General features: G+C 50.8%; 1 protein-coding gene and 1 long non-coding RNA gene across 6 annotated transcripts; one reads left to right on the forward strand and one right to left on the reverse strand.

Annotated features, from left to right (window-relative positions):
- FOXRED2 (FAD dependent oxidoreductase domain containing 2) lies at positions 1 to 13,991 on the forward strand. Of its 3 annotated transcripts, none has more exons than XM_055574190.1 (9): positions 1 to 60; positions 692 to 1,240; positions 3,172 to 3,423; positions 3,545 to 3,811; positions 4,145 to 4,311; positions 7,604 to 7,769; positions 9,147 to 9,388; positions 10,489 to 10,659; positions 13,732 to 13,991. In XM_055574190.1, the coding sequence occupies exons 2-9, from the start codon at positions 693 to 695 to the stop codon at positions 13,989 to 13,991; spliced, it is 2,073 nt and encodes a 690-aa protein (XP_055430165.1). In that variant the 5' UTR covers positions 1 to 60; position 692. The 3 variants fall into 3 exon arrangements, with proteins under 3 accessions (XP_055430165.1, XP_055430182.1, XP_055430174.1); XM_055574207.1 differs by lacking the exon at positions 13,732 to 13,991 and adding an exon at positions 11,678 to 11,810; XM_055574199.1 differs by lacking the exon at positions 1 to 60 and adding an exon at positions 94 to 196.
- LOC129647087 (uncharacterized) lies at positions 3,841 to 24,663 on the reverse strand. 3 transcript variants are annotated; one of them, XR_008712268.1, is made up of 6 exons: positions 24,628 to 24,663; positions 23,089 to 24,376; positions 9,882 to 22,683; positions 9,595 to 9,637; positions 9,124 to 9,310; positions 3,841 to 5,457 (listed from the first exon to the last, which is right to left on the reverse strand). It is a non-coding gene; the product is annotated as an uncharacterized LOC129647087 (long non-coding RNA). The 3 variants fall into 3 exon arrangements; XR_008712269.1 differs by lacking the exon at positions 24,628 to 24,663 and having other exon boundaries at positions 3,843 to 5,457; positions 23,100 to 24,612; XR_008712266.1 differs by lacking the exon at positions 24,628 to 24,663 and having other exon boundaries at positions 3,843 to 5,457; positions 23,089 to 24,612.
- Between the last annotated feature and the right edge of the window lie 130 nt (positions 24,664 to 24,793).

Raw genomic sequence — 24,793 nt, forward strand, 5'->3', positions numbered from 1 at the left:
GCGCGGGCCGGCCGATTGCGGCCTGACTCGGCTGCGGGCTGTCTCCGGAGCGGCTGGGAGGTTCGAGCTCTGTGCGCGCGGTGGGCCGGTGGGCGGGGAGGCGGGAGCTGCGGGCGTGGGCACAGCGCACGCGTGGGGAGCGGCTCCCGGATGCCGCGCGTCTGCAGGAGAGTGGCCTCGCGCGGCTCCGCTGCAGGTGTGCCGGGGCATCCCTGTCACGTGACCGAAGAGGCCAGGGCGCCGGGCGCAGGAGGGGGACAGGACCGTGCAGCCCAGTCCTCCTCCAGGCTGGAGCCGGGAGCGCGGGGGCGAGGCCAAAAGACGTGACTCTCAAGGGTCTGGCCTCGGGAGGCCCTAGGAGGGTGTTGGGCACCCCAGAAATTAGGGGAAATTGGGGAAGATACCCACCCTTTTATTACCATGGCAGTAAGGAGTCCGGCGCCCCTGGGAAGTAAGGTCCTGAGGAAGATGGAGGGGTTCGGGACTCCTGGAGGGAGCCCAGATCCGAGCTAGAAACGATGCAGTCGGGGCAGTTGAGGTCAGAGGTCTTTGGGTTCTGGCTGCGCCCTAAATCGCAGTGAGCGCTCGGGGAAGCCCTTGCCTCTCTCTAGGCCCCCAGTTCCTGGCTCCTGTCCCCCAGCCTCGAGAGGCCTAGCTTGGTCCGAGGCCTCACCCCTTTGGTCTGCCGTAGGATGGGCCTCTCCACCGCCGCCCCGCTGTGGGGCGCCCCGGGGCTGCTCCTGACCATCGCCCTGCACCTGGCTCTCTACCTGCGCCCTGCCCAGGCCTGGGCGCCCGTGCATCGGGACTACTGCGTCCTGGGCGCCGGGCCCGCGGGCCTGCAGATGGCCTACTTCCTGCAAAGGGCAGGCAGAGACTACATGGTATTCGAACGCGCCCCGGTGCCGGGCAGCTTCTTCACGCGCTACCCCCGGCACCGCAAGCTCATCAGCATCAACAAGCGGTACACCGGCAAGACCAATGCCGAGTTCAACCTGCGTCACGACTGGAACTCTCTGCTCAGCCACGACCCCCGGCTGCTCTTCAGACACTACTCGGACGCTTACTATCCCGACGCCAACGACATGGTGCGCTACCTGAGCGACTTTGCAGAGCGGCTGGGGCTGCACGTGCTGTATAATACAACCATTGCCCACGTCACTGTGAACAAGGATCGCGGGGCCTGGAATGGCCATTACTTCATCCTGACCGATCACCGGGGCCAGGCATACCAGTGTAGGTAAGGAACCTGGCTGCAGAGCTCACCTGCTGAAGCTGGGGCCTTTCTGGGAGGAAGAAAACCCATTGGTTGGCCCATAGGCGTGGGAGAAATGGGAGGAAAAGGGCATTTCAGCCCATCTTTGGTGGTGATTTAGTCGCTAAGTCATGTCCAACTCTTGGGAACCCATGGACTGTAGCCCACCAGGCTCCTCTGTCCATGGGATTCTCCAGGCAAGAATACTGGAGCGGGTTGCCATTTCCTTCTCCAGGGGATATTCCCAACCCAGGGATCAAACCTGGGTCTTCTGCATTGCAGGCACATTCTTTATGGACTGAGCCAACTGGAAAGCCCCCTCCCCATCTTTGTTCCCACTGAAATCCAGTACACAGAGGCTCAGTTCATCCATCATTTCCCAGGTGTTTCCTAGAAATGTGTGTGCCCAAAGATATTTGAAAATTCTGACCATTTCTTTCCTCCAGGATTTTTCAGTCTTAAATATTTTCACATTCACTGAAGGGCTCCAACATTGGGTAAAATATTCAGCATTATCTGAGCTTATGCACCTACAAAACCCTTTTTGTAGCACATCTCCTAGAACTTGCGTTCCCCAAAATTCATTCTGAGAAATGCTGGCAAGTGTCCAGTAAGTGTTAGCTGGGCTCGGTAGGATTTCAGAACTGAATGAGAGCCAGGCACAACAGGCAGTGCTGCCAGCATTCAGCTTTAGCTTGCTTTGGCTTGGGAGAAAGCTTAATATTGTGTAGACAACTCCAACTCAGAGTTACACATTCTACCGTGCTTGTTTAATCCTCACAAGGACCCTATGAAGGAGGTTCACTGATCCCCATTTTATGAATGACAAACTGAGGCTCAGAGAAGCTAAGTAACTGGTATTCTGTCACACGGCTAATAAGTAGCAGCCGCCACTTGACTGCACTTGTCTTTCTGACTCTGAAGCCTGTGTTCTTAACGCCCCACCAAACTGACTCTCCCTTCCTGCTTGTCAGCCTAGCGCCTGGCCCCAGGCAGGTGCTCCATCACAGTTCATCTTCTCAAGCCTTTTGTCTGAGGCCCAGCCTTATTCCTTGCTTGTTACAGCCTAGGGAGCAGGGTCAGTTTGGACCCTCGCATCTTAGGACTTAGAAGTGCTACAGTATAGGGGAGTCAGATGTAAGCCAGTGGACAGCTCAGAAAACAAGGGGGGATGGGGGCTGCCCAGGCCTTTTCTCCAGACCACCTGTTCCTGTCTTTGAAACTATCTTGTTATCCACTCTTTCCTCTGCAGGCCGCAGGGTCCAGCTCCAGGCTTGCCCACCACAAGATTGTAATCCCCATCAGCAGAAAGAGCAGGACTCTGTCTAGCTCTGCTATCTGAGGAGCTATGGAGTCCATGGGCTCACTTGGAGCCAGCAGTCTTCACCTGTAACACAGGCCAAATAACACCGACGCAGACCTGCTCTGAGCAGTGAGATGAGTCAGAAAGTACTTAGTACAGGGACTCGTACAGAATCTCTGCTCAGCAGATTCTGCATCTATCAGGGAAGTAAGAAAGGGGGAAAGCAGAGTGTCTGGTTTCATTTTCATGATGAAGGTGGTACTTGGTATGGCTATGGCTGCTGTGTTCAAAATTCAGTGAATTATTCAGTTTCTCATGGTGTCACCCTCTCTAGAGTCAGAAATTAAAACTGATTCTCACATTTGGTATAATCCCAGAAAGGTGAAAACAAACTATACCCAATGGATCATTCAGTGAGGGGGCTGAGGTAAAGTGTCAGATACACTGGGCCAGGTCAGGAAGTAGGTAAAGGAATGAATGACCTGCTTTCTTTTAGGACCTAGCAGTCGGTGGGGCCGGCAAGCCAGGCGGCAGGTCCAAAGAGGGATTTTTTTTACTTAGTGGTCTCATAGATGAGAGGATAAGCCATCCTCCCTCTGTCCCCCACCTGCAGCGTCCTTCTTGTGGCCACTGGCTTGTCGGTCCCCAACCAGGTGGACTTCCCTGGCTCCGAATATGTGGATGGTTATGAGTCCGTGTCTGTGGATCCCAAGGACTTCGAGGGTCAGAATGTGCTGATCCTAGGCCGGGGGAACTCGGCCTTTGAGACAGCAGAGAACATCTTCAGTGTCACCAACTTTATCCATATGCTGAGCCGCTCCCGGGTCCGGCTCTCCTGGGCCACCCACTACGTTGGAGACCTCAGGTATGCTGGGAGGTGTGTGTGCTGCCCTGCCCCCCGCCTGACTAAGCACCCCTGCCCCTGAGTCTCCTTCACCTAGCACAGACACTTCTCTCTCTCTCCTGACATTCACTTGGGCCCCCAGGGCCATTAACAATGGCCTGCTGGACACCTACCAGCTGAAGTCCCTGGACGGGTTGCTCGAGTCCGACCTGACAGACTTGGCCATCGTGAAAGACCACAAGGGCAAGTTCCACATCACTCTGAAGCTCTTCATGGAGGAGTTCTTCAACCAGAGTTCCGACGCCATCCCCCTCCCCCAGGACAACAATGACAACTTTGCCATGCGCGTGGCCTATGACCGGGTCATCCGCTGCCTGGGCTGGAAGTTTGACTTCTCCATTTTCAGCAAGTGAGTCCAGATGGAGGGGAGGAACTAGATCTCTCAGCAAAGCCCTCTGGTTCAGGCCCCGGGTGGACAAGGAGACACCGGAGGGCCTGAACAGATCTTCCTGTCAGGTCACACGGGGACCCAGAGCCCAGGCTCCAGTCAGGCTTGAGTCCTGGCTGTGTCCCTGCCCCACCACATCTTGACCCTGAACGTCAGTTATTCTGTCTGTTCAATGGACATGATCATACCTGCCTTCTAGGGTTGGGGTGTAGTTTAAATTAGCTCAGTGCCAGGCCTGTAAAAAGTGTTTCATACACAGCAGTGATTTTAATTCACAGCCCTCTCCACTCACAGGTCACTCCGACTCTCTTCAGGAAGTGAACTCAGCGAGAAATACCCCCTGGTCAGAGCCAGCTATGAATCCAAAGGCAGCCGGGGCCTCTTCATCCTGGGGACTGCCAGCCACTCAGTGGATTACCGGAAATCTGCTGGGGGTTTCATCCATGGATTCCGATACACAGGTGAGCCTGACAGAGAGGGCCGCTGTCCCCAGAAAGAACCATCCCTAGGGTCTGCAAACATGCCTTATTCCCTTAGAGCACTCTTAAAGGGATTACTTATCAGCAGTTGATTGTCATAAATTCCCATCTGGGCAGACAGCAGTGGGTTTTCATGGTCTGAGGATATGTCTAGAGCAGGGGTTCCCAACCCCTGCGCTCTGGACCAGTACCAGTCTGTGGCCTATTAGGAACCAGGCCGCACAGCAGGAGGTGAGCGACTGGTGAGCGAGCAAAACTTCATGTATATTTATAGGAGCTCTCCATCGTTCACAGTGCTGCCTGAGCTCCTTCTTCTGTGGGATCAGTGGTGGCATTAGATTCTCATAGGAGTGCAAACCCTACTGTAAACTGTGAGTGCGAGGAATCTAGGTTGTGTGCTCCTTATAAGAATCATCCCCAAACCATCCCCTTCCCCCCTCCAGTCTGTAGAAAAGTTGTCTTCCATGAAACCAGTCCCTGGTGCCAAAAAGGTTGGGGCCCGCTGGTCTAGAGAAGTTCCAGATAAGGTGTGACCTGGGGGTGCATGCTCCACGCGTCAGCCCTGTGTGGGTGACGTACCTCCATTGGCAGTAATGCTGAGCCTGAGGACAGCTCACCTCGGGGAACGGCTGGGTGGTCTCAGACGTGAGGCTCCCTAAGCTCCCTAAGCCTGTTGGCCCTCCCCTGACATCAGAGAGGTAAATGAGGTGAACTCTCTTCCCTGTGGGGCCATGGTAAGGACTAAATAAGGTAATTCCTGGAGGCAGTGCACCTGAAAAGCGTTATGTACACATAAACTCTTTGGGTACCAACAAATTTCATTAAAAATGGCACTTAGATTACCTCAGCTCTTTTTTTAAAACTCTCAGTACCAACGGTGCCAGTTTTCTGCACTCTGGGTAGCCCATTGGATGGGTGCTTTATTGCATGACGAGTGTTAGACAGGCCAGTTAATTTGACCATAAAAACACCATAAGGGTCCTTCTTCCTGATGTTTCTGCATCTAATTTGATGCCTCACTTGCTTTGATGCTAGTTTCTGCATTTCACTCTCCTTCCAGTTTGGCATGGAAAGATAATCATGTTTTGCTGTTGATTTCCAGATGATATATTTTATACCCCATGCATGCTGTCAGGGAAGAAAACCAAGGAGAGAGTGTTCACTGTTTACCAAAATATTTGCAGACTGCACACACACAGACACACTCACATGGAATAGGAAGAGTCTCTCTCTCCAGCTGTGTCCCCAGCAGGAAACCCTCCTAACACTCCTGTGCACGCCACCCTCCCTGTACCCGCTGTCTTGGCAGGTCCTGCCCCTTCTCTCTTGCCTCCCCCGTCCCTTGATCTTTCTCCAGATCACTTTCTTTTTTTTTTTTTTGACCGTGCTGGGTCTTCATTGCTGCGTGGGCTTTTCTCTAGTTGCAGCAAGCAGGGCCTACTCCTCTAGTTGCCGTGTGTGTCTTCTCATTGTGGTGGCTTGTCTTGTTGCAGAGCACGGACTCTAGGGTGCCTGGGCTTTAGTAGTTGTGGCTCCTGGGCTCTAGAGCACAGGCTCAATAGTTATGGCACATGTGATTAGTTGTCCCGAGGCATGTGGGATCTTCCCAGACCAGGGATCAAACCCGCGCCTCCTGCATTGGCAGGTGGATGTTTTACCACTGACCCATCTGGGAAACCCCACCTATCTCACATTCTCAATCCTTCCAACAGCCCCATAAGACAGATCTTGCTATTTCAGTTCCCTTTTTCATAGAAGGAAATGGGGGCACAGAGAACGTAAGTCACTTATCCAAAGTTGCCCAGCCAACGGAAAGCAGCGGTGGCATCTGAATCCATACCTGTCTGACTCAAAGGCTCCCAGCTCACCACTGAGTTTCAGGCAAATGCAAAACAGTTCTGGGTGGACAGGCCACTGAGACCTGTGGTCACTATTCCTGGCTGAGGACCCGCCTAGGGGGAGGGGCAGTGCAGCTATACACAGTATATCCTGCCCAACCTTGCTCATCATTCAGCTGAGAAACAGGTCCCAAAGGAGGCAAGTAGAAAACAGCAAGGCAGAGGAAAGCCACAGAAGACGAGAGATGGTAGCTGCGGAAGGTAGGGCCTGCTGGGAGCCCTGCCCCTCCCTTCCCCCGTCACTCCATCCCAGCCTCGCTTGCCTGACTCAGGGCCTCTTTGTCCCTCCTGACTGGTCTTCCTGCCACTGGTCTCTCTGGCTTCCCATCCAGCCACTCTGATACCCACCAAAACACTGTTGTTTGAACATGTTTGAACTAAAAACAGGGGCTCCCCAGCCAGTTCCTTGGTATGGTGTCCAGAGCTTCATACAGGCCAGCACCAGCTCGGCTGCCCAGCCTGCCCTTGCCTCCTTTTCAGAATGTGCCCATTTCTCTCAAGGTTTTATGTCTTTGCACCTGTGCTCCTTTTGTCTGACCCCCTGCCCCACTCCCCTAGCCGTGTAATTCCTCAGCCTTTCACAAAACTCAGCCTAACCTTGTTTCCTCCAGAGAACCAGGTTTCTGTCTGTCTGTCTCATGAGCCTGAACATCCTTTCCTGGGACCGTTGGCAGACCGAGTCTCTTGTCACGTGAATTGTCTGTGTCTTTGCCATTATTAGACTTGGGTGTTGTGTTGATTCATTTCGAGGAGGCAGGCAGCTGTGTGGGGTGGCTCAGTGTCACAGCTGTGTAAGGGCAGCCCCAGGTCCACAGAAAATGTTCCCTGTTGTTGGAGATAACTGTTTCTTCTCTATCCTTCCAGAAATATACAAAGTATCTCAAAGTAGAACTGAGATTGGGTTTTGGCTGTGAAGGAGAGGGAGCCATCAGAGGTTCTCCATCTGGGAGTCTCTGACAGACATGGGGGCTATGGGGAGACGAGAGGTTGCAGAGAAAGGCTCTGGGTCTGGTGTGGACGTGTCTCATGTGCGGTGGCAGGACTTTTACATGCAGGTGGCCTAAAGCAGAAACAGGCAGTCTCAGGCCTGGGGACCAAATCTAGCCACACCCATTCATTTCGCAGTCCTCTCTGGTTACTGTCCCACCAGAGGAGAACTGAGTCACCTGACAGACACCACTAAGCCAGAAACACTTCCCCTCCAGCCCTTCTCAGAAAACCTGTACAACCCTCCTCTAAAGCTCTGAACACACATCTTCTCAGAGCCATGCACACGAGTGTGTCCCGAGTCAGAGCTGATGGGGACTCAGCGTCCTCCCAGAGGTGAAAGATAACATCTTAAAGGCAGCTTGCCATTCTCCCTCTGGCCGTTTCAGTGCGTGCAGTCCACCGGCTGCTGGAGCAGCGCCACCACGGCGTGGCCTGGCCCTCCACCGAGCACCCCATCACACACCTGGCCAGTGCCATCATCCGGCGCATCAACGAGGCCTCTGGGCTCTACCAGATGTTCAGTGTTCTGGCCGACGTGGTCCTGCTGAAGGAGTGAGTCATCCTCCCCATCTCCTGCCCCCATCCCCACCAGCTTACCCCGCTACTCTGTCTTGCTCTTCTTTTCCTGTTGCATGTATGAACAGCCCAGTGGTTCCTTCCTAAGATGGAGAAGGCTGGGTACTGGGGTGGCAGAGAGGGAGGGGACTGGGCTCTTCTGGGGAAAATCAACATCACGAGCTCTACTGACAGATGGATTGACAGACATGGGTATGACGACAGCTTTGCCACTTTCTACCAGTGTGATCTGGGGAAGGTTAGTTATCCTCTCTGAGCCTTTCTTTCATCTGCAAAATAGAGCTAATAACATTGACCTTGCAGGGCTGTAGGAAGGAGTAAAGATAACTGGCGGAAAGCATCTGGCACTAAACACATAAGCAGTGGCCTGCAGCGATGACAGATGACCACCTGTGGGGATTTAAGAGCTCCCTGGGCCAGCCAGCTCCTTATCAAAGAAGTGATAAGCAGCAGATCACAGAGGTCACTCCCTTAGAAGGAAACCTTCGGGAGCAGGGAAGGGAGCAGAGCTGGGGGTGGGGGCGGGGGAGTGTGTGGTCTGAAAGGACAGGTGGCAGGTGAGAAGCCACAGAAGGAAGAGCCTGGTCCAGAGCCAGTGGGTGCAGCAGCACACCAGGTTGAGGGACATGCAGGAAACTCAGAGGTGCTTGGAGCAGAACCTCCCTCATCACGCTTGACTCCTGTCTCTCTCACACCCATTCACCACTCACACTGTTCTTAGATCCTGTCCACTCTACCTTCAAACTGTGTTTAGAACCTGCCTGCCTCTCAGTAGCCCCACCACTGCCACCTTGGTCTGGACACCGAGAGCATCCCCCTCCTGCACTGATACAGCAGCCTCTCGCCTTGGCCCCCATGGTCTGCTCTCAACACGGTGGCCAGAATGATTCTTTTAAAACTTGAGTCACTTGGAATTCACCCTTTTCAATACCCTCTGAAGGCCCTCAACCCCCCTTCCTGGGCCAGGAGACTCTCCCATCGTGGCACACGTGGCCCTCCTTGACCTGCCCCCGCTGACCTCTCCTGCCCCTCACTGTCGGCTCCACTGGGGCCCCACGGGCCTCCTTCCTGTCTCTGGAGCACGCGAAGGCCTTCACTCCCTCATAGGGCTTCTCTGTCACTGGTCTCAGCCTGTCTCACCCTTTCCCTTGACACCCATTCAGGTTCCTCCAGGCTGACACCTGTAAGTCTAGGCTCTAGTAGTATTCAGGTGAGATGCTCGGATCTGATCAGTCTGTATGCTGTTTGATGGCCGCTTCTAGGAAGGAGAGGTGGCGCGTGCACAGCACACACGCTCCTGTCACCTCTGCCGAAGCACCCAGGGTCTCACCCGTGGTGTGCCCCTGTCCCCAGGAACGCCACCACCTTTGAGTATCTGGAGGAGTTCCCCATGCAGATGCTGGCACAGCTGGAGACGATCACGGGAAAGAGGGCGAGGCACGGCCTCTTCGTCATCAACATGGAGTACGGCCGGAACTACTCTGGGCCCGACAAGGACGTCTTCTTTTCTGACCGCTCTGTGGGGCACATGGAAGACGCCTGGCTGTCCAACTTCCTCCATCCTGTCATCTACTACTACAGGCACCTCCCCACCGGTGAGCCGGGGCCCTCCTCAGACCCCAGCACCATTGCATGCAGTACCCTCAGCTGATGAAAGGGGGAACACCGGGAGCCCTGCCCAGAGTCTCAGTGGAGCAAGTGGTCCCCAGATTCTGACCCACAGCAGGCCACATGTGGAGTGCCGTGATCGCCTCCAGTAATAAGAGGGACAGTGCTGTCGCTGTGTCCAGAGAAGGCTGACCTTGGAGTGAGACGGGGGACGGAAGGTGGTCCGGAGACTGACTCTAGGAGGAACAGCAAAGGGACAGGAGCAGATTAGCACAGGAAGGGAGCAGGAGAGCTGGGCAGTGTTCCAGGGTCGTCCTTCCCTCGCTATGTGACCTTGCACCATTACTTAAACCCTCTGAGCCTCAGCTTGCTCGTGTGTGAAATGGGGTGGCAGTGGTACCCTCAGTGTAAGAGGAGAATGGATAACACAGAATGCCAGCACGGTGCCCTGTACAGAGTCGTTACGGACAGATGGCCTACCTGGGGAACACAAATCCTGCCTCCGAACTTGAAGGGATATCACCTGGGAGAGGATGATCTAAAATTAGGGGTCGTTCCAGAGGGCAGAGGAAGTGTCAGCGGGTAGAAATGACAGGAACCCAGGTTCACACTCATAAGCAGCAGCTCATCCTGAAAGCTGCCAAGGCTGGGACAGGCCCCTCACAGTTTCCTGGTACAGGAATGGTCATGGCTTGGTGCCCTGTCATGGGGACACACAGAAGGGCACCCCACCAGATAGGAAACTGGACTAGAGGGGCCCTAAGACCCCTTGGAGGCAGGACTCAGAGTCTACTCACAGAAAGACCAGTTTCAAAGCAGCCACAACAGGCCTCAGTCTGTGGAAGTCTTAGAAGCAAACCAAGTTCAAGTGACTGGTCTTAGTTCCTCTCCCTGACACCACAGGAGTGAGTCTGGCCTAGTCCCTCTCCTTCACATCAGCCTTTCAGACATTTGGAAGGACAGCTGAACTGGCTGACCAGAGGGGTGTCAGGAAGGTCAAGCAGAAGAGGGTGGGGGTGCAGCACCCGGGCTGCAGCTCTGGGAAGCCATGTACCCGCTCTGAAGTGGTGCCCTCTCCTCCCCACAGAGCAGGAGGTGAGGTTCCGCCCGGCAGGCTGGCCGCTACCGCGGCCCTCAGCCCTCCACCATGTCGTGGAAGATTTCCTGACGGACTGGACGGCCCCTGTGGGGCACATCCTGCCCCTGAGGCGCTTCCTGGAGAACTGTTTGGATACCGACCTGCGAAGCTTCTATGCAGGTAAGTTAGGTTCCCAGGAGGACAGAGGGGCTGAGCTGGAGGGTGAAGACGACCAGGTAGATCGGCGCCATGTGGAACTTTAGGACGCACGTCTGGAAATCCACACCTGAAAACCCACACCTGGGACGTCTGTCTCCTATGACCCCTCCCAGTACAGCACACCTGCAGACACTAGCGCTTCCCAGGTAGCACTAGTGGTAAAGAGCCCACCTGCCTACGCAGGAGACCTAAGAGACGTGGGTTCGGTCCCTGGGTCTGGAAGAGCTCCTGGAGGAGGAAATGGCAACCCACTCCCATATTCTTGCCTGGACAACTCCATGGACAGAGGAGCCTGACGGGTTGTAATCCATGGGGTCGCAAAGAGTTGGACACAGCTGAAGCGACTTAGCATGCGTGCATGCAGACACTGAGTAAAACGTCTTTAAAGAACTTACAGGAAAATAAGGGAACCCCCCAGAAGCCAGACACTAAGAAAAACACACACACACACACCGGAGAAGGTGATATCTGCTGGTCATCAGGGGTCTAGAGCCTGCATAACTGACCAGCACTTGGGGATGGCAAGGCGAGGCTGGAGCAGGGTAGGAGGTCTGTATGTACGTACTTAGTTGCTTACTTGTGTCTGATTCTTCTGTCACCCCATGAACTATAGCCCGCCAGGCTCCTCTGTCCATGGGATTTTCCAGGCAGGAATACTGGAGTGAGCTGCCATTTCCTTCTCCAGGGGATCTTCCCAACCTAGGTATCAAACCCGTGTCTCCTGCATTGGCAGGCAGGTTCTTTACCACTATTACCACCTGGGAAGCCCTAAGAGGTCAGTACAGAAAACCTCAAATAAAGCCAGGGTCTCAGTGGGTAAGCTAAGAGCCAGAAAGCACTCCCAGGAGAGACAGAGGAGATGCAGGATTTTTCGCTCTGTGTAGAGTGCAGGGGGAAAAACCTCCTTTGAGAATTTCCATCCACTAGGCCTCATTCATATGAGTTTGGGGCCAAAGTTCACACTGTCATCTTGGTGCAGAAATCACAGGCATCAGTGCCAGTCTTCTGTGAGGAAATAGACTTTAAAGCCAGACCTCAAAGAATTCCCACAGATAAAGTTCTCTGGAAGATGAACTCCCAAGCAGAAATCACTAACACGTAAGAACTCAAATGACTGTGCGGGAGTGTCAACAGAAACAACACTGTTGGATCAAACCTACAGGGACTGTATGACTTGGAGTGGTCGGAGAGAAGATGTAAAGTACGTATAGATTCTGTGAATAAATAAAAAAGGGGTTACTAAAAACAGAATGGAAGGATATTGAATGGGCAATTTTGAGAAAGGTCCAAGTAGAACTTCTGGAAATAAAAGTATCAACTTGTAACTAGAAACTCAGTGTCAGGGGTAGTAGCACATTAGACATAGATGAAGGGAAAGTTGGTGAATTGGAAGACAGCTCTGATAGTCAAACACAAAGAGGGACTTGGGAAGAGAAGTCTCATGATTTAGAGGCAGAACTGACCGAAACAAGCCAGAATTTTTTAACTTTAAAAAGTTAATTTTTTACTTTTTTTTTTTTTTAACTCTCCGAATTACTAGGATAGCCACTTCTTTTTTCTGTTCAGCAAATATCTGTTGAAACAGTGGTTGCATATCAGGCACTATTCCTATCAGACCAGGTTAGAGATGGTCAGTCCTTAGCCTACAGGTCAGAGAGCAAGAGTCCTTCAGCTCACCTTGAAATAAAAAATGTATGTACCAAGGGAGATGGCTTAAAACAGCACTTGAAGTCAACAGTCTAGATGTATGTAGACGCTCCAGCAGGGGTACTTCAGAGAGCAGAGCTAAAGCAGCTTTGAAGTACCAGCATCCTGCAGACATCAGCTCTGACTGTATGCTTCCGTAGGAAATTGTGCATTGAAGGTCTAGAGACCTCAGCTGCAAAATGCCTATTTCCTGAGGTTTCAGGAGTACAGAGATGCTGGTACCTTTTAGGGGGTGTATTCCAGCCCTGAGTCATGGCTCCCACCAGTCCATCACCACAGGCCCTTTGAGCCTCCTGGCTCCTACCTCCTAGATATACTCAACAGTACAAGCCACCAAGTGTCACTGCCTTGAATGTGCAAGACTTCTCCCCCAAAGGGCTAGCTGGCAGAGGTGGGCTTCCCCTCCATCCCTTTAGCAGATGTGCAGCTGCTAGTTCTGGCCCCAGATCTGCTGGGCTTCTCTGCCCCCTGGCCCTGCAGAAGGGATGACGTATGTCATTGTAGGGGGTGCTTGCCAAAAGGCTGCCTTGCCTCACTGCCCCCCCTCCATCCTCTCCCATTATTTGCTGTCTTCCCTGCTCAGAGAGGGTGGTTGTGGCCCATTCTGCCAAGGGCCCTCTGTACTAGAAGTCAGAGAGAAAGTGGAAAATATTTTCCTGTAGCACTCCCAGCCTGATCACTCGTGTGAGTCTTATAGCACCCTTTATAATGTGCCTGTTTACTGAGACAGGAGGTCAGGATGGTTCTCTGACACGCCATCTTCCCATCCTGTCTCTAAAGCCCTCAGAAGCCTGAGCCCACATCTGCTTAATCCTTTGCTTTTCAAATTTTTTAAAAAAAATTTTATTTATTTTTGGCTGCACTGGGTCTTCTTTGCTGTGTGTGGGCTTCTCATTGTGGGAGCTTCGCTTGTCACGGAGCACAGGCTCTAGGCACTCGGGTTTCAGTAGATCCCAGCACCCCAGGGTGGGTCCCGGAAGAGAAGGCCGAGGGGCTGCTCCTGAGGGGGTGAGCTCCCCCCGCCCCTGCCAGTGGCGCCACCCACAGCAGCATGCAGGCCCCCATCTCTGGGAGCTGGGCCATCTCTTTGGTTTGCTTTCCTTTGGAACTTTTTTTTTTCCCATAATGTCAAGGCGGCTCCTAGTCTTAGAACTTCAGGGAGGGATGGGGTCCACGGCTACTCAGGTCAGACATGAGATTCCCAGAACAGTCAGCCCCCGGGCTCAGGGGCTGGAGGGAAGCAGTGAGGCCACGGGGGCGTCAGCAGCCCCTCCCCTTGCACCTGTCCCCACAGCTCTCAGCCCATCTCCTTTTACTTCTGTGCAGAGTCCTGTTTCCTGTTCGCCCTAACACACCAGAAGCTCCCGCCCTTTTGCCAGCAGGGCTACCTGAGAATGCAGGGGCTCGTGGGAACTGAGAGCCTCCGTCAGCACGGCGTGGAGAGCGGGCTCCTGTGGGACTCTGCCACCATGGGCCAGCACCATGGGGCAAGCGACCAGCAGCCTGGCGACCACGGGCCAGGAGGGCACCCTCTGGCTCCAGGGCCTCCGGTCTCACCTTTCAACAGCAACAAGGAGGAGCTCTGACGGGCGGCTGCTCCCACTAGGCTCACAGTCAGCCTTCCTCTTCCCCGCAGTTTCGTGCTCCCACGTGATTGCCAAAGACCCCCCTCAGATCATCGCGGTGACCGCACCAAAGCCACACAGAGGACACAGATGGGCTGAGGGCGGCCACACAGTGGTCTCCCCTCCTGTTTGGTTCAGGGATTTCTGGGAAGAGGGGTCCAGGGACAGCATCTTCTGCCAGATGGAAGGGAGCCGCCTTCCACGCCAGACTTGTCTGCAAGCCAGCCATCACGAGCACCAGGCTGGCCTCAGCTCTGTCCCCGTCAAGTGCCCAGTGTTCCTCTTCTGAGGCCCCTGGATTCCGCCCACCCGTGGAGCGTTTCACAAGTGCAAACCACCCTCATCTTCATACGGGTTGTAGCAGGCACTTTAAGACAAAGGCTCTAAGGTCCTCCACCAAGTAGGGCAGGTGGGGCCATTACCCCCTGATGAAAACACCAGCTGAGAAAGGTCAGGTGATCTCCGGGGTCCCAGCCAGGAGTCTGGGAAGCCCTAAGGCTGGCCCTGCTTCACCATACTGCCTCTCCGCCCCCATCTCTACTTTCAAAATCCCAATGGGGGCAGAGAGAGGACAGCTCCCTGCAGGCTGTATTATTTAGGCAGGTCTCTGCCAAGCTGCTCTCTCCCCAGGACTGCCCTCCCTGACTTGCCTTCCCCCTCTGTTCTCTCTCTCATCCCACTCCCCTGCCCTTTGGCATTCCGAACAGCACCTCCTCGCCTCTGTCCTGCCAGATCAGGTGTTGTGAAATGGTCGCCATGCTGGCTATCAGTGGGGATTCTCTCGGAGGTGATTCACCCCACTGTTCCGTACAGAACCCAGCTCAGCATGGGCAAGAAATCATTTATAAATGAGTTTGTAAGATAACGATGATGAATGTAGTTTCTGGTTCCCTGAGCTGTTCTGGCTTTTTTATTGTCCCCTCACCAGGAATCTGTCCCTTCTTACTCTCTCATCAGGTATTTGAGTCCCATTGATGAGTAAGCCATGGGAAAGCATTTGTTCAGAAAATAATCGTGGTGGTTTCCTCAAAAGCCTGGGATCACAGGTGATAGCTTTCTCACTGGTTCTTACCAGTAAGTCCTTCATGTGTCCACTTAGAATGGTAGGGACACAAGCTTTCCGGATCCGCTGCCCTTTACTTGGAACAGCTTCTTCATGACGGCCAGGTCCAAAATCCCTTAGCCCCGGCACTGCTGTCTGTGCTCCAGGTATTTGCAGTCACAACAGTGAGACTCCAAAAGCCTGAGCCTGTCAGGGAGGAGGTGTTTACCCCATGGCCAGACTTGGCATAGTTTGCAGAGAGCTGAAACTTCTCAGTGAAGGGTCTCTCCCTAATCCCAGGCTGTGGAATTTGCTGTATTTCACACTGTTTACAGGTAAACCAAAATTGGGTCCCATTAGTCCACCCTTCCTTTTCCTAAACTTTTTTTTAAAAATAAATCTTTTAGGATTTCCCTAGTGGTCCAGTGGTTAAGACTAGTATGAAAATAAATTATTTAATTAGGACCGTACCCATATTATCAAATCCTGTTACACACATCTCACCTACCCAGTTACTAAAGGCTGGCTGAGCCCCTGGTTCGAGGTGCTGTAATGAATAGTTGACTGACACCTAAATACGTGACATCTGCTGCTCTTCCCATCATGTGCCAAGTTCTTAATTCCATCAAAATATCACCAGCCTTATTTGTGTTTAATAAGGTATGGTTCAGCTCTTACTCAGCCAATGAGACACACATTCCCTGGTATTTTTCCTGTAAATTAATAGTTGGCTTCAGAGAACTACTTTTTCCTGTGAAGATCGTTGCTGCATTGGCTGGAGTCCTGTCTACATCTTGCTTGCTTCTAGCAACACACCCTCCCCAGCCCCTGGGGCCTTTTTTGTAAATCCTGGCCCCTGAGCGCCTTTTGCCTTAGGCATGGCATCTTTGCTGTCTGCTATCTTCCTATTGTGTTGTATGGACTCGTGTCCTCCATTGCCTCAGTTTCTTTCCTTGTCAAGTTTAGTCAGCCTTCTAGCAGATCTTGTTGTTTCCAGCCAGATCAAGCCTCTCTCCTAGCTAAGGCCTGACTTCATCCATTCATTATTTTTGAAAATATAAAGTTACACACGCAAAACAGACAAATCAATGAAACAATAGGCCAGAAGTAGAGCCTGTTCTAAGATGGAGGTGTTTTTTAAAGGGAATCACAAATCAGTGGAAAAAACTGTACAGGATTGTGCAATAAATGATGTTGGACTGGAACTTTCCTGGTGGTCCTGTGGTTAAGACTAAGTTCTCAATGCAGGGGGTACAGGTTCAATCCCTGCTCAGGGAACTAAGATCCCACATGCCCTGGGCATGGCCAAAATTAAATAAGTAAATAAAAATTATGTTGGACCAATGGGTTACTAACTTGGGGAAGAAAATCAATCTCATTTAGACCCCTATTTCATATACTTCAACATTAATTTCAGATTAATTTTTCAAAGCCATATAGAAACTAGAGGTGAAGAGGAGATACTATAACAAAAGAAAGGACTTTCCAAGTTTAGAAGCAACAGAGTAATTCCCCAGGGGAAAAGGTTTAACATTTCTAGGTACAACCATCCTGCCTGACTAACATGCCTATTTTGAAGAAAATGATAAATATTAAAGGCAAAAAGCATGGGCAAAAATAATTATGGCAGAAAACAACATACATAAAAATAAATAATAAGCAAATTATCTTTTATATTAAGAACAATGAAATGAGAAAAATGGAGAATAGTTAACGTAAACTATGGTACATTCAGCCCATGAATATTAAACAGCCTTCAAAAACTCTAAAAAGTGGTAAAAGACTACATAATATTGATACAAGTACATGTGTGACAAAGTTAAGTGAAAAGAATCAGGATATGAAAGTGTAGTTCCAACTGCTTGTAACTATAAAAATAGAAAACCATATACAAGGGAAACAAGAGGTTTTAGGTTTGCAGAGTTTTTTTTTCCTTTTTCCTCTTTTGCCCAAATTTGGGTTTATACTCCATGGTGAAATAAATTCATTTATTTTAAAAAATCATCTCTGTTTTTGGACTGTAAAGTTGCTGGGGGCAGGAGGGGCTGGGAGCCCTTGGCAGGGCGTGGGCTCTGCCCCTGGGTCCAGGTGGTGCCACTGGTGCCATCTGCTGGCCCCAGTTGAGAAGACACGGCATCAGGTGTCGGGGGAGAAAATGTGCTCGGTCTAGAGACGGGAACTTTAAGTGATGTGTGCTCCTCTCCTAGACTCTTTGGACTGATAGACCCAGCTGGACACCACCAGTCTCTGGAAGAATCTTCCCTCCCAAGTGACAAGAAAATGAATGTAATCTCAAGGTTAACATGAGCCCCAAATTCCTTTTGCATGATAAAAGTGGGGTGTCCCTAAAGCCTTCCTGGAAATCAACTCACCAAGAAATAATTTGTCTGCTAAGCTCATCGTAACACCTAATCATTCACTGAGTATTTATTATATGCCCAGAACTGGTGTGGTGATTTTAAAGGTATGTACACAAATTATTGGATACTTCTCCCCCAAAGAGGTGGAGCTTAACCCCCTCCTGTTGGGTGTGGGTGGACTTAGTGATTCATTTCTAGCAAATAAAATACAGCAGAAGTGACAAGATGTCATTTTCAAGATTAGGGTATAAAAAAGACTGGCCTTCATCTACCAAGAAACTGTGCTTTCTGTCTCTCTCTAGGAGTCCCTCGCTCTGAGAGAGGCCACCTGTCATGTTGAATTTGAAAGGACATCCAATGTGGAGCAGCCCATGTGGCAAGGAACCAAGCTCTGCCCACAGCCATATGAGTGAGCCTGGAAGCACACTGTATCTCAGTCCTACCTTCAGATGACTGCAGCTCTGGCCAGCAACTCACACACAGCCTCGTGAGAGACCCTGAGCCAGAACCACCCAGCCAGAATCAGGAAGCTGCTTCCTGTTTGCTGATCCACAGAAACTTCAAGATAATGTTTGTTTTGAGATGCTGAATTTGGGGGGTTATTTGTTATACAACAAAAGACAAGTAACACATGCATGAAATAGCTTGCTATATTATCACCACAACCCTAAGAGGTACTAGATATCACCCTTCCCATTTTACAGATGAGGAACCTGAGGCAGAAACCCATTACACAGCAAGTCAGTGATGCAGTGTTTCAAAAATCTACCTCCTCTGAGCCATCCTGTAAATATTAGACCATTAAAGCAACCATCTCCTTATCACTGTCCCTATGAGATTCCTTCATATGGACACTGGGTTACAAGAAGTCAAGAGACCAAACAGTTACCAAACCTAGGAAAGTGTGCCCATAGGAAGGAAGAGAGGTATCGAAATGCTGATTCTACAAAAGTATCCTCAAGAAGAGTATGAATCCACTCCACCAAACCAGACATCCTGCGATGCAGGTAGGGTGGGACGACTCAAGAGAAGAGGACGGCTCTGGAGTCCAGAGTATCAGCCCTGATGAGGCTTCAGCCTCAGGATCCTCGGTTCTCTGATCAGTTACAATATCAGCCCCAAAAGCCATGTTAGATTCTTCCCTAGAAAAGCAACCAAAGTCTGCATCATTTCCCTACAGATGCTTATATTTTTTAAATATGGTTAAAATGCTGACTGGGGAAAGCTTTTTGTCAGGCTGTGGACTTTAAAAAAAGCATTGACTTCAGTCTGGCATCCCAGATGGAACGTAAATCTGCTACAAAGTAAGTCGATGGGCAGATATATGAGATGCTTTAGCCCAAGTATTTAATCCAAGGACATCACACGACTGATCCATCAACCCCAAAATAAAAAATAGCATGCAACAGATGTATTTAAGCAGGGAAGAAAGGACCAACAGACTGTCTTACTCCTCCATCTACATGAATAAGACTGATTTGCCTGCTCTTCTGGAGAAAGTCCCAAGCTTAGTGCCAACTGCAAAATCCTTCAAAAGTCTGTCACCTGTTTTTTCAATCTCTTTGAAATATTCCATCTCAGACCAGTCTCTCAAATCATTCCAAATCATATAAATTAATTAAATGCAGAAGAGTGCCACCAACAGAAAAAAATGGCAACGTAGTATCAAAATGTTCACAGTGTGTTATAAACCATCATTGTAGGTTAGAATGAAGAAGGCAATGGCACCCCACTCCAGTACTCTTGCCTGGAAAATCCCAGGGACGGGGGAGCCTGGTGGGCTTCCGTCTATGGGGTCCCACAGAGTCGGACACGACTGTAGTGACTTAGCAGTAGGTTAGAAATAGAGCAACTACAAAAATGTATGAGATGAGCCCCTTAACCCTAGCCATGTTTAAGTTTAAAATAACTCAGTCTACCAGGAGAAGAGGCACCCTGAAGCCTCTGCTGTGAGACGCTGTGGAAGAATAAAGATGGCCCAAAATTCTACAACAGGACTTCCCTAGCAGTCCAGTGGTTAAGGTTCCAAGTTTCCACTGTGGGGGTGGGGGTTCAGTTCCTGGTTGGGAACTAAGTTCCCACATGCCATGTGGTACAGCAAAAAATAAAATTTATAAACTCCTATCAAGATGTGAGGTCTGGGGGTCTTCCCTGGCAATCCAGTAGGACTCAGTGCTTTTATTGCCAGGGGCCTCGGTTTGATCCCTGGTGGGGGAACTAATTTCCCACAAGCTACACAGTGCTACAAAAAAAAAAGACTAAATATTTACAATAAAGGCTACCTCTTCAAAGAGTATTTACACACTATGTTTTATTTAAAGATAATATGAAAGACATAGTAGAACTAGAGGGCTACGCACACACCTCCTGGGGCCAGTCTGCCTGGGTGAGTCCCAGCCCTACCCTTTGCTTGATTCATGACCTAGGGTAAGTTATTTATCCTTTCAGGACCTCAGTTTCTCTCCTATAAAATACAAAATGCAACTGTAACAGTATTTTGCTGTAAAAGGAGACTAATAACAGTATTCTGCTTACTGTGAGGATAAAATGAGTTGAAATATGAAAAGTGCTAGAACATTTGGAAGTCATGTGTTAAGGACCACAGATGTGCTGGCCATTATTTCCTTATTATGAAAGTTCTTAACCTTTCTGTGGAGTAAGCATTGTTAGAACTTCATACAGATAAGGAACGATGCCAGAAGGGTTGACCCAAGTGCTCAAGGTCAGGCAGTGGGTCATGGGCAGAGCTGGTGAAGAAGGATGTGGTTCAAATTGGGGCCTAGGGCTTATTTTTCTACCCTATGGCTGCTCCTGTTTGAAGACCAGGAAGAGGAATGCGCCACAGGGTGAAGGAAGCATTTGGCCAAGAAAGGTCCTTATTTGCGACCCTTCCACAGCATCTCACAGCTGCAGGTTTTGCCCTGCCGGACAGAATCTGAGCCACCAGACGTGACCAGACAGGAACATGTGAGGAGCCTCACCTCAACAGCGAGTGGAATCTAGAATGAGCCCTGGTGCCCAGCCTGTATGTGTCTCCTGAGGACACGGGGGTGGGCAAGGGAGGTAATAACATAAACCACCCCCCACCACCACGTCACAGCCATGACACTCCAGACCTACCGTCCCAGGAGGGCGCTACTGCCAGTCTAGGAGTTAAGGGTACTGTCACTGTTCCAGGCTCGTCTTCATATTCAGAAAGGGGTGAGGGGACATTGTGTAATTGTTGGAAACGTGACAGAACATGAATCACATGAAACCACCTTCCTGCATTGCAAAACATAAGTCACAATTCTAACTGCTCTGCAACAGTGCTTTAAAAAACACACAAAAGGCAAAAAGCAAAGATACTCCAGGAGCAACACCTCCTGAAGAGAAACTATCAGCTTAGACTGTGACCCACCATCTCTGTCTCTGTGTTTTATTTTAAGGTGCCTCCCTCCAGCCATGAAATCCCCAAACACATGGTCTCTGAGAGGCACCTGTACCACACACAGCCTTGTCCCCTGAAGACTTGAGGTAGCTGTGATCCCGCGATGGTGGCCAGCCCTAAGGGAGGCTGCGAGACCATACTGCCACCGTGTGGGCTCCTCTCCTTAGAGCCACGGCTGAAAACTGCTGCCGCCCACCTGCCTCACCACCAGCTGCAAGGGTTTGAGCCTGACACTGCCCTCTGATGCCCTAGATTGGCCGGCTGGTCCTAGGGGTGGGTGGCGAAGAGGTTAAATTAAATGTCTCAGGTTAAATTAAATCCCTGCTAGGGGAAGTACATCACCTTTAAGCTTCCACCTCCTACTATATGGATGACTCTAGACAAGATACCTAACCTTTATGTGACTCATTTTCTCTATCTGTAAGACAAGGGCTGTAACAGTAACAACCTTACAGGGTTGTAGGGTAAATGAATTAATACATGAAGGGTGTTCAGAACAGTGTCAGATGTTTGGTAACTCTTCAATAGATCGGTAGCTTTCAAACCCTTTGACCATGATCCACAGTAAGAAATACATTCTTTATCACAACCTAGGACACAAAGATATGTCGACATAACACCAAGAAATATTTCACAAAATAATACTTAAAATATGCAATGTACTCTGAAAAAGTCTGATCTTCTTTTATTATTTTTTGGCTGCGCCACATAGCATATGAGATCTTAGTTCCCAGACCAGGGGCTGAACCTGCACCCCCTGCAGTGGAAGTGAGGAGTCTTAACCACTGGACCTCCAGGGAAGTCCCATGATTGTTTTTTTAAAAGCTGATCACAACCCACTTCCCTGGTGGCTCAGATGGTAAAGAATCCATCTGCAATATGGGAGACTGGGTTCTTTCTATCCCTGGGTTGGGAAGATCCCCTGGAGAAGGGAACAGCTACCCACTCCAGTATTCTGGCCTGGAGAATTCCGTGGACTGTATAGTCCATGGGGTCGCAAAGAGTCGGACACGACTGAGCGACTTTCACAACCCACTAAATTGAATTCTCAAACAGGTGGCTCACATACCACAGATTGAAAAACCCTGCAGTACATAAGTAAGAGGGCAGAAGCTGTACTCTAGCTCAGACTACCAGTCCTAGCTTCCTTCTCCTACCCTCACATCTGAGCCCTGAGCCTGCCTCGTAACTGAACCAGAGCCAGGACGGGTCAGCTCTGGTTGAGCAGGTGGACCCCCACAGGGCTGAGAAGCCCCTCTGCAGCCCACTGTGAGTGCCACCCTCTCCCAGGTTCTCACCCTGCGGGTGGAAGAAGACACCTTCACCATCAGGCACTAACAACGTGCCAGGCCCTATGCTCCATCCTTCTTGCAACCTCACAGCCCTCTAGGAGGAAGGCCTCCTTCTTCCCATTTCTCAGCGGAGAAGCCTGAGGTCAACAGAGGTGCGGTGACTATGGACTGAGGATAAACAGGACTGATCCTCCTTTGGCATTCAGGATGTGAATTAATCAGGGAAATTGACCTTCTAGAAAATGCTGTGGAAATGCTAAACAGGGTTAATTAGAAGGAGAGGGAAGCCTGGTGAGCTGCAATCCACGGCGTCGCAAAGAGTTGGACGTGACTTAGCGACTGAACAAAGAGGCCCTGGAAGATAAAGCACTGAAGATACAGAAAAACAGAAATGAAAACAGTCAGGATGGGAGCACCCCGGCCAGATGGCATCTGGCATTAACAGCAACAGCTGCACCAACGGACGCTGACCTCAGGCAAGGCAGGGGGCCTGGGGTCCCGCTAAGGATCATCACTGTTGGCTCCAGTCCTAGGTGGAGGCAGAGGCAAAAACAAGAGGTCAGACAAGGTGGAGGAGACCATGCCTGCCCATGCCCGTCCCTGGTCTTCTGCCCACAACAGACAAGAGACTCTATTTAGTGGAAGGCTGACCAGGGAATGTAGACCTGTTCCAAGGAGGTCATCACACTATCCCCGAGGAAGGTCCCTGAACAGCTGTGGCTGTGGCCCTGCCTGCCTGGGGAGTGAGCCAGTGAACCTGCCAGTTGGACAGAGAACAAATAACAGCATGATGTGGCCAAAATGAGCTGGAGGAAAACATGGCAATGACTTTGGAAAGGCACAACTAGCCCATGCAATGTGGTAGGGAAAATAGGATCTGGAGTCAAAGGTATGATTTGGGTCCCTGTTCTTTGTTCTTGGAACACATACTCACTGAACACCTACTATGATGATCCAAGCCCCAAAGTCAGCATGTTGGTGGTATAGCGGTGAGCACAGTTGCCTTCCAGGGATTCCCAAGTGGCTCAGTGGTAAAGAATCCACCTGCCAAGGCAGGAAAGGCAGGTTCAATCCCTGGGTCAGGAAGATCCCCTAGAGGATATAATGGCAACCCACTCCAGTATTCTTGCTGGGAAAATTCCATAGATGGAGATGACTGGCGGGTTCTAGTCCATGGGGTCGCAAAAGTCGGACACGACTGTGCACACGTGCACAACAATACACAGCTGTATTCCAAAGTAAGCAACGGAGAGACAGAGACCACCAGGTGTTGACAGCATAGTGAGGGATAAACAGTAACAATCTCGAGCACTGAGTGCGTGACTGATTGATAGATGCACAGGGGCTGTGGAAGCTCAGTGGAGGCAATTTAACCCCACTTGAAGAGGATCAGGTATGTGTCCCCAGAGATGATGCCTAATCTGGTAGCTGGCAGCATTTCCTCAGATGGACGGTAGAGAGAAAAGCCTTCCAGTCATTGGGAGTAGCAACTACAGAGCACAAGCATACAAGAGAGATTTAAGCAAACTATGGAATAATGATTCCCACTGGCTGGAGTGTAGATTGAAATGGAGGTGTGAGAGATGGGGCTCTGCCAATTTACCTGCTTCACGACCTTGGGCAAGTCATATAACCACTCAGACTGTGAACCATTCTCTGGGATATCAAAAGATATGCATTTTAATAAGCATCTATGGCACATTCTCTGTCAGTCAGGCACTATATCAGGTTGGTGCTGGGCCTATGGAAATGTGTAAAAGCTACAAATCCCTACTCTCAGGAAGCACATGATCTCGTGGAAGACAGACACTGTGCAACGTGTTAAAGTTCTGGACAAAGCACCAGAGAGAGGAGGCAAGAAATGTTGCTCAAAGAAGAGGTGATGAGTAGGTATTCTACCAAATGGACAGAGGAAAAAAAAATTCAAATTAAGCAAAGGCAAGGAGGAAGGAAAAGGCACTGATGTATTCACAGAACAGGTCATAAGGTAAGGTACAGGGTGCAGGAGAGACAAGCGGTGGCTGTGACACCAGCCTGGGACACACGTGCCTAAACCCCTGTCAGTGACAACAGATGTGCAAGCAAGACCCAGGCCCAAGCAGGTTCACAGGTCATCACACTTTACGTGGGGCCTCAAAGGCAAGCCCTCCAAGTAACATCGCCATCTGGTATCTAGTCTGGGCCCAGTTCCCCAGCACTCCAGAGAGACGAGCTTGAGGGTCCTGGGGGGAGAATAAGTATAGCCTTTCATGTCACATATTGGGAAACTGAAGCCCCCAGGGGCAGGGTGACTTGCCCCAAACCCTGAGGTTATACAGTCGCTTGTGACAGACAAGGGCCAAAAAGCGCCCTCTTTGGCTCCAAAGAAGCACCGAGACAATGAGACAAAGGGGTGGTCGATGTTGTACGGCCGATAAGGCAAGAGTTTGCAAACTCCGGAACCACACCTCCCTCCCTTCTCTCCAGCCAGTACCTTGCGGACGCCCTCTCGTCCTTCCCTTCCTCTTCCGGCTCCTCCCCTTCGGCCTGCCTGCCTCTTCCGGTTCCTCCTCTGAAGACACGCCCCTTCCGGTCTCTCCCCTAAATAACGGCCCCCTTCCGGTTTCTTCCTCCAGGAGTCCTTCTCTTCCGGTTTTCAA

The sequence above is a fragment of the Bubalus kerabau genome, chromosome 1, assembly GCF_029407905.1.
Source record: "Bubalus kerabau isolate K-KA32 ecotype Philippines breed swamp buffalo chromosome 1, PCC_UOA_SB_1v2, whole genome shotgun sequence".
NCBI lineage: Eukaryota > Metazoa > Chordata > Mammalia > Artiodactyla > Bovidae > Bubalus > Bubalus kerabau.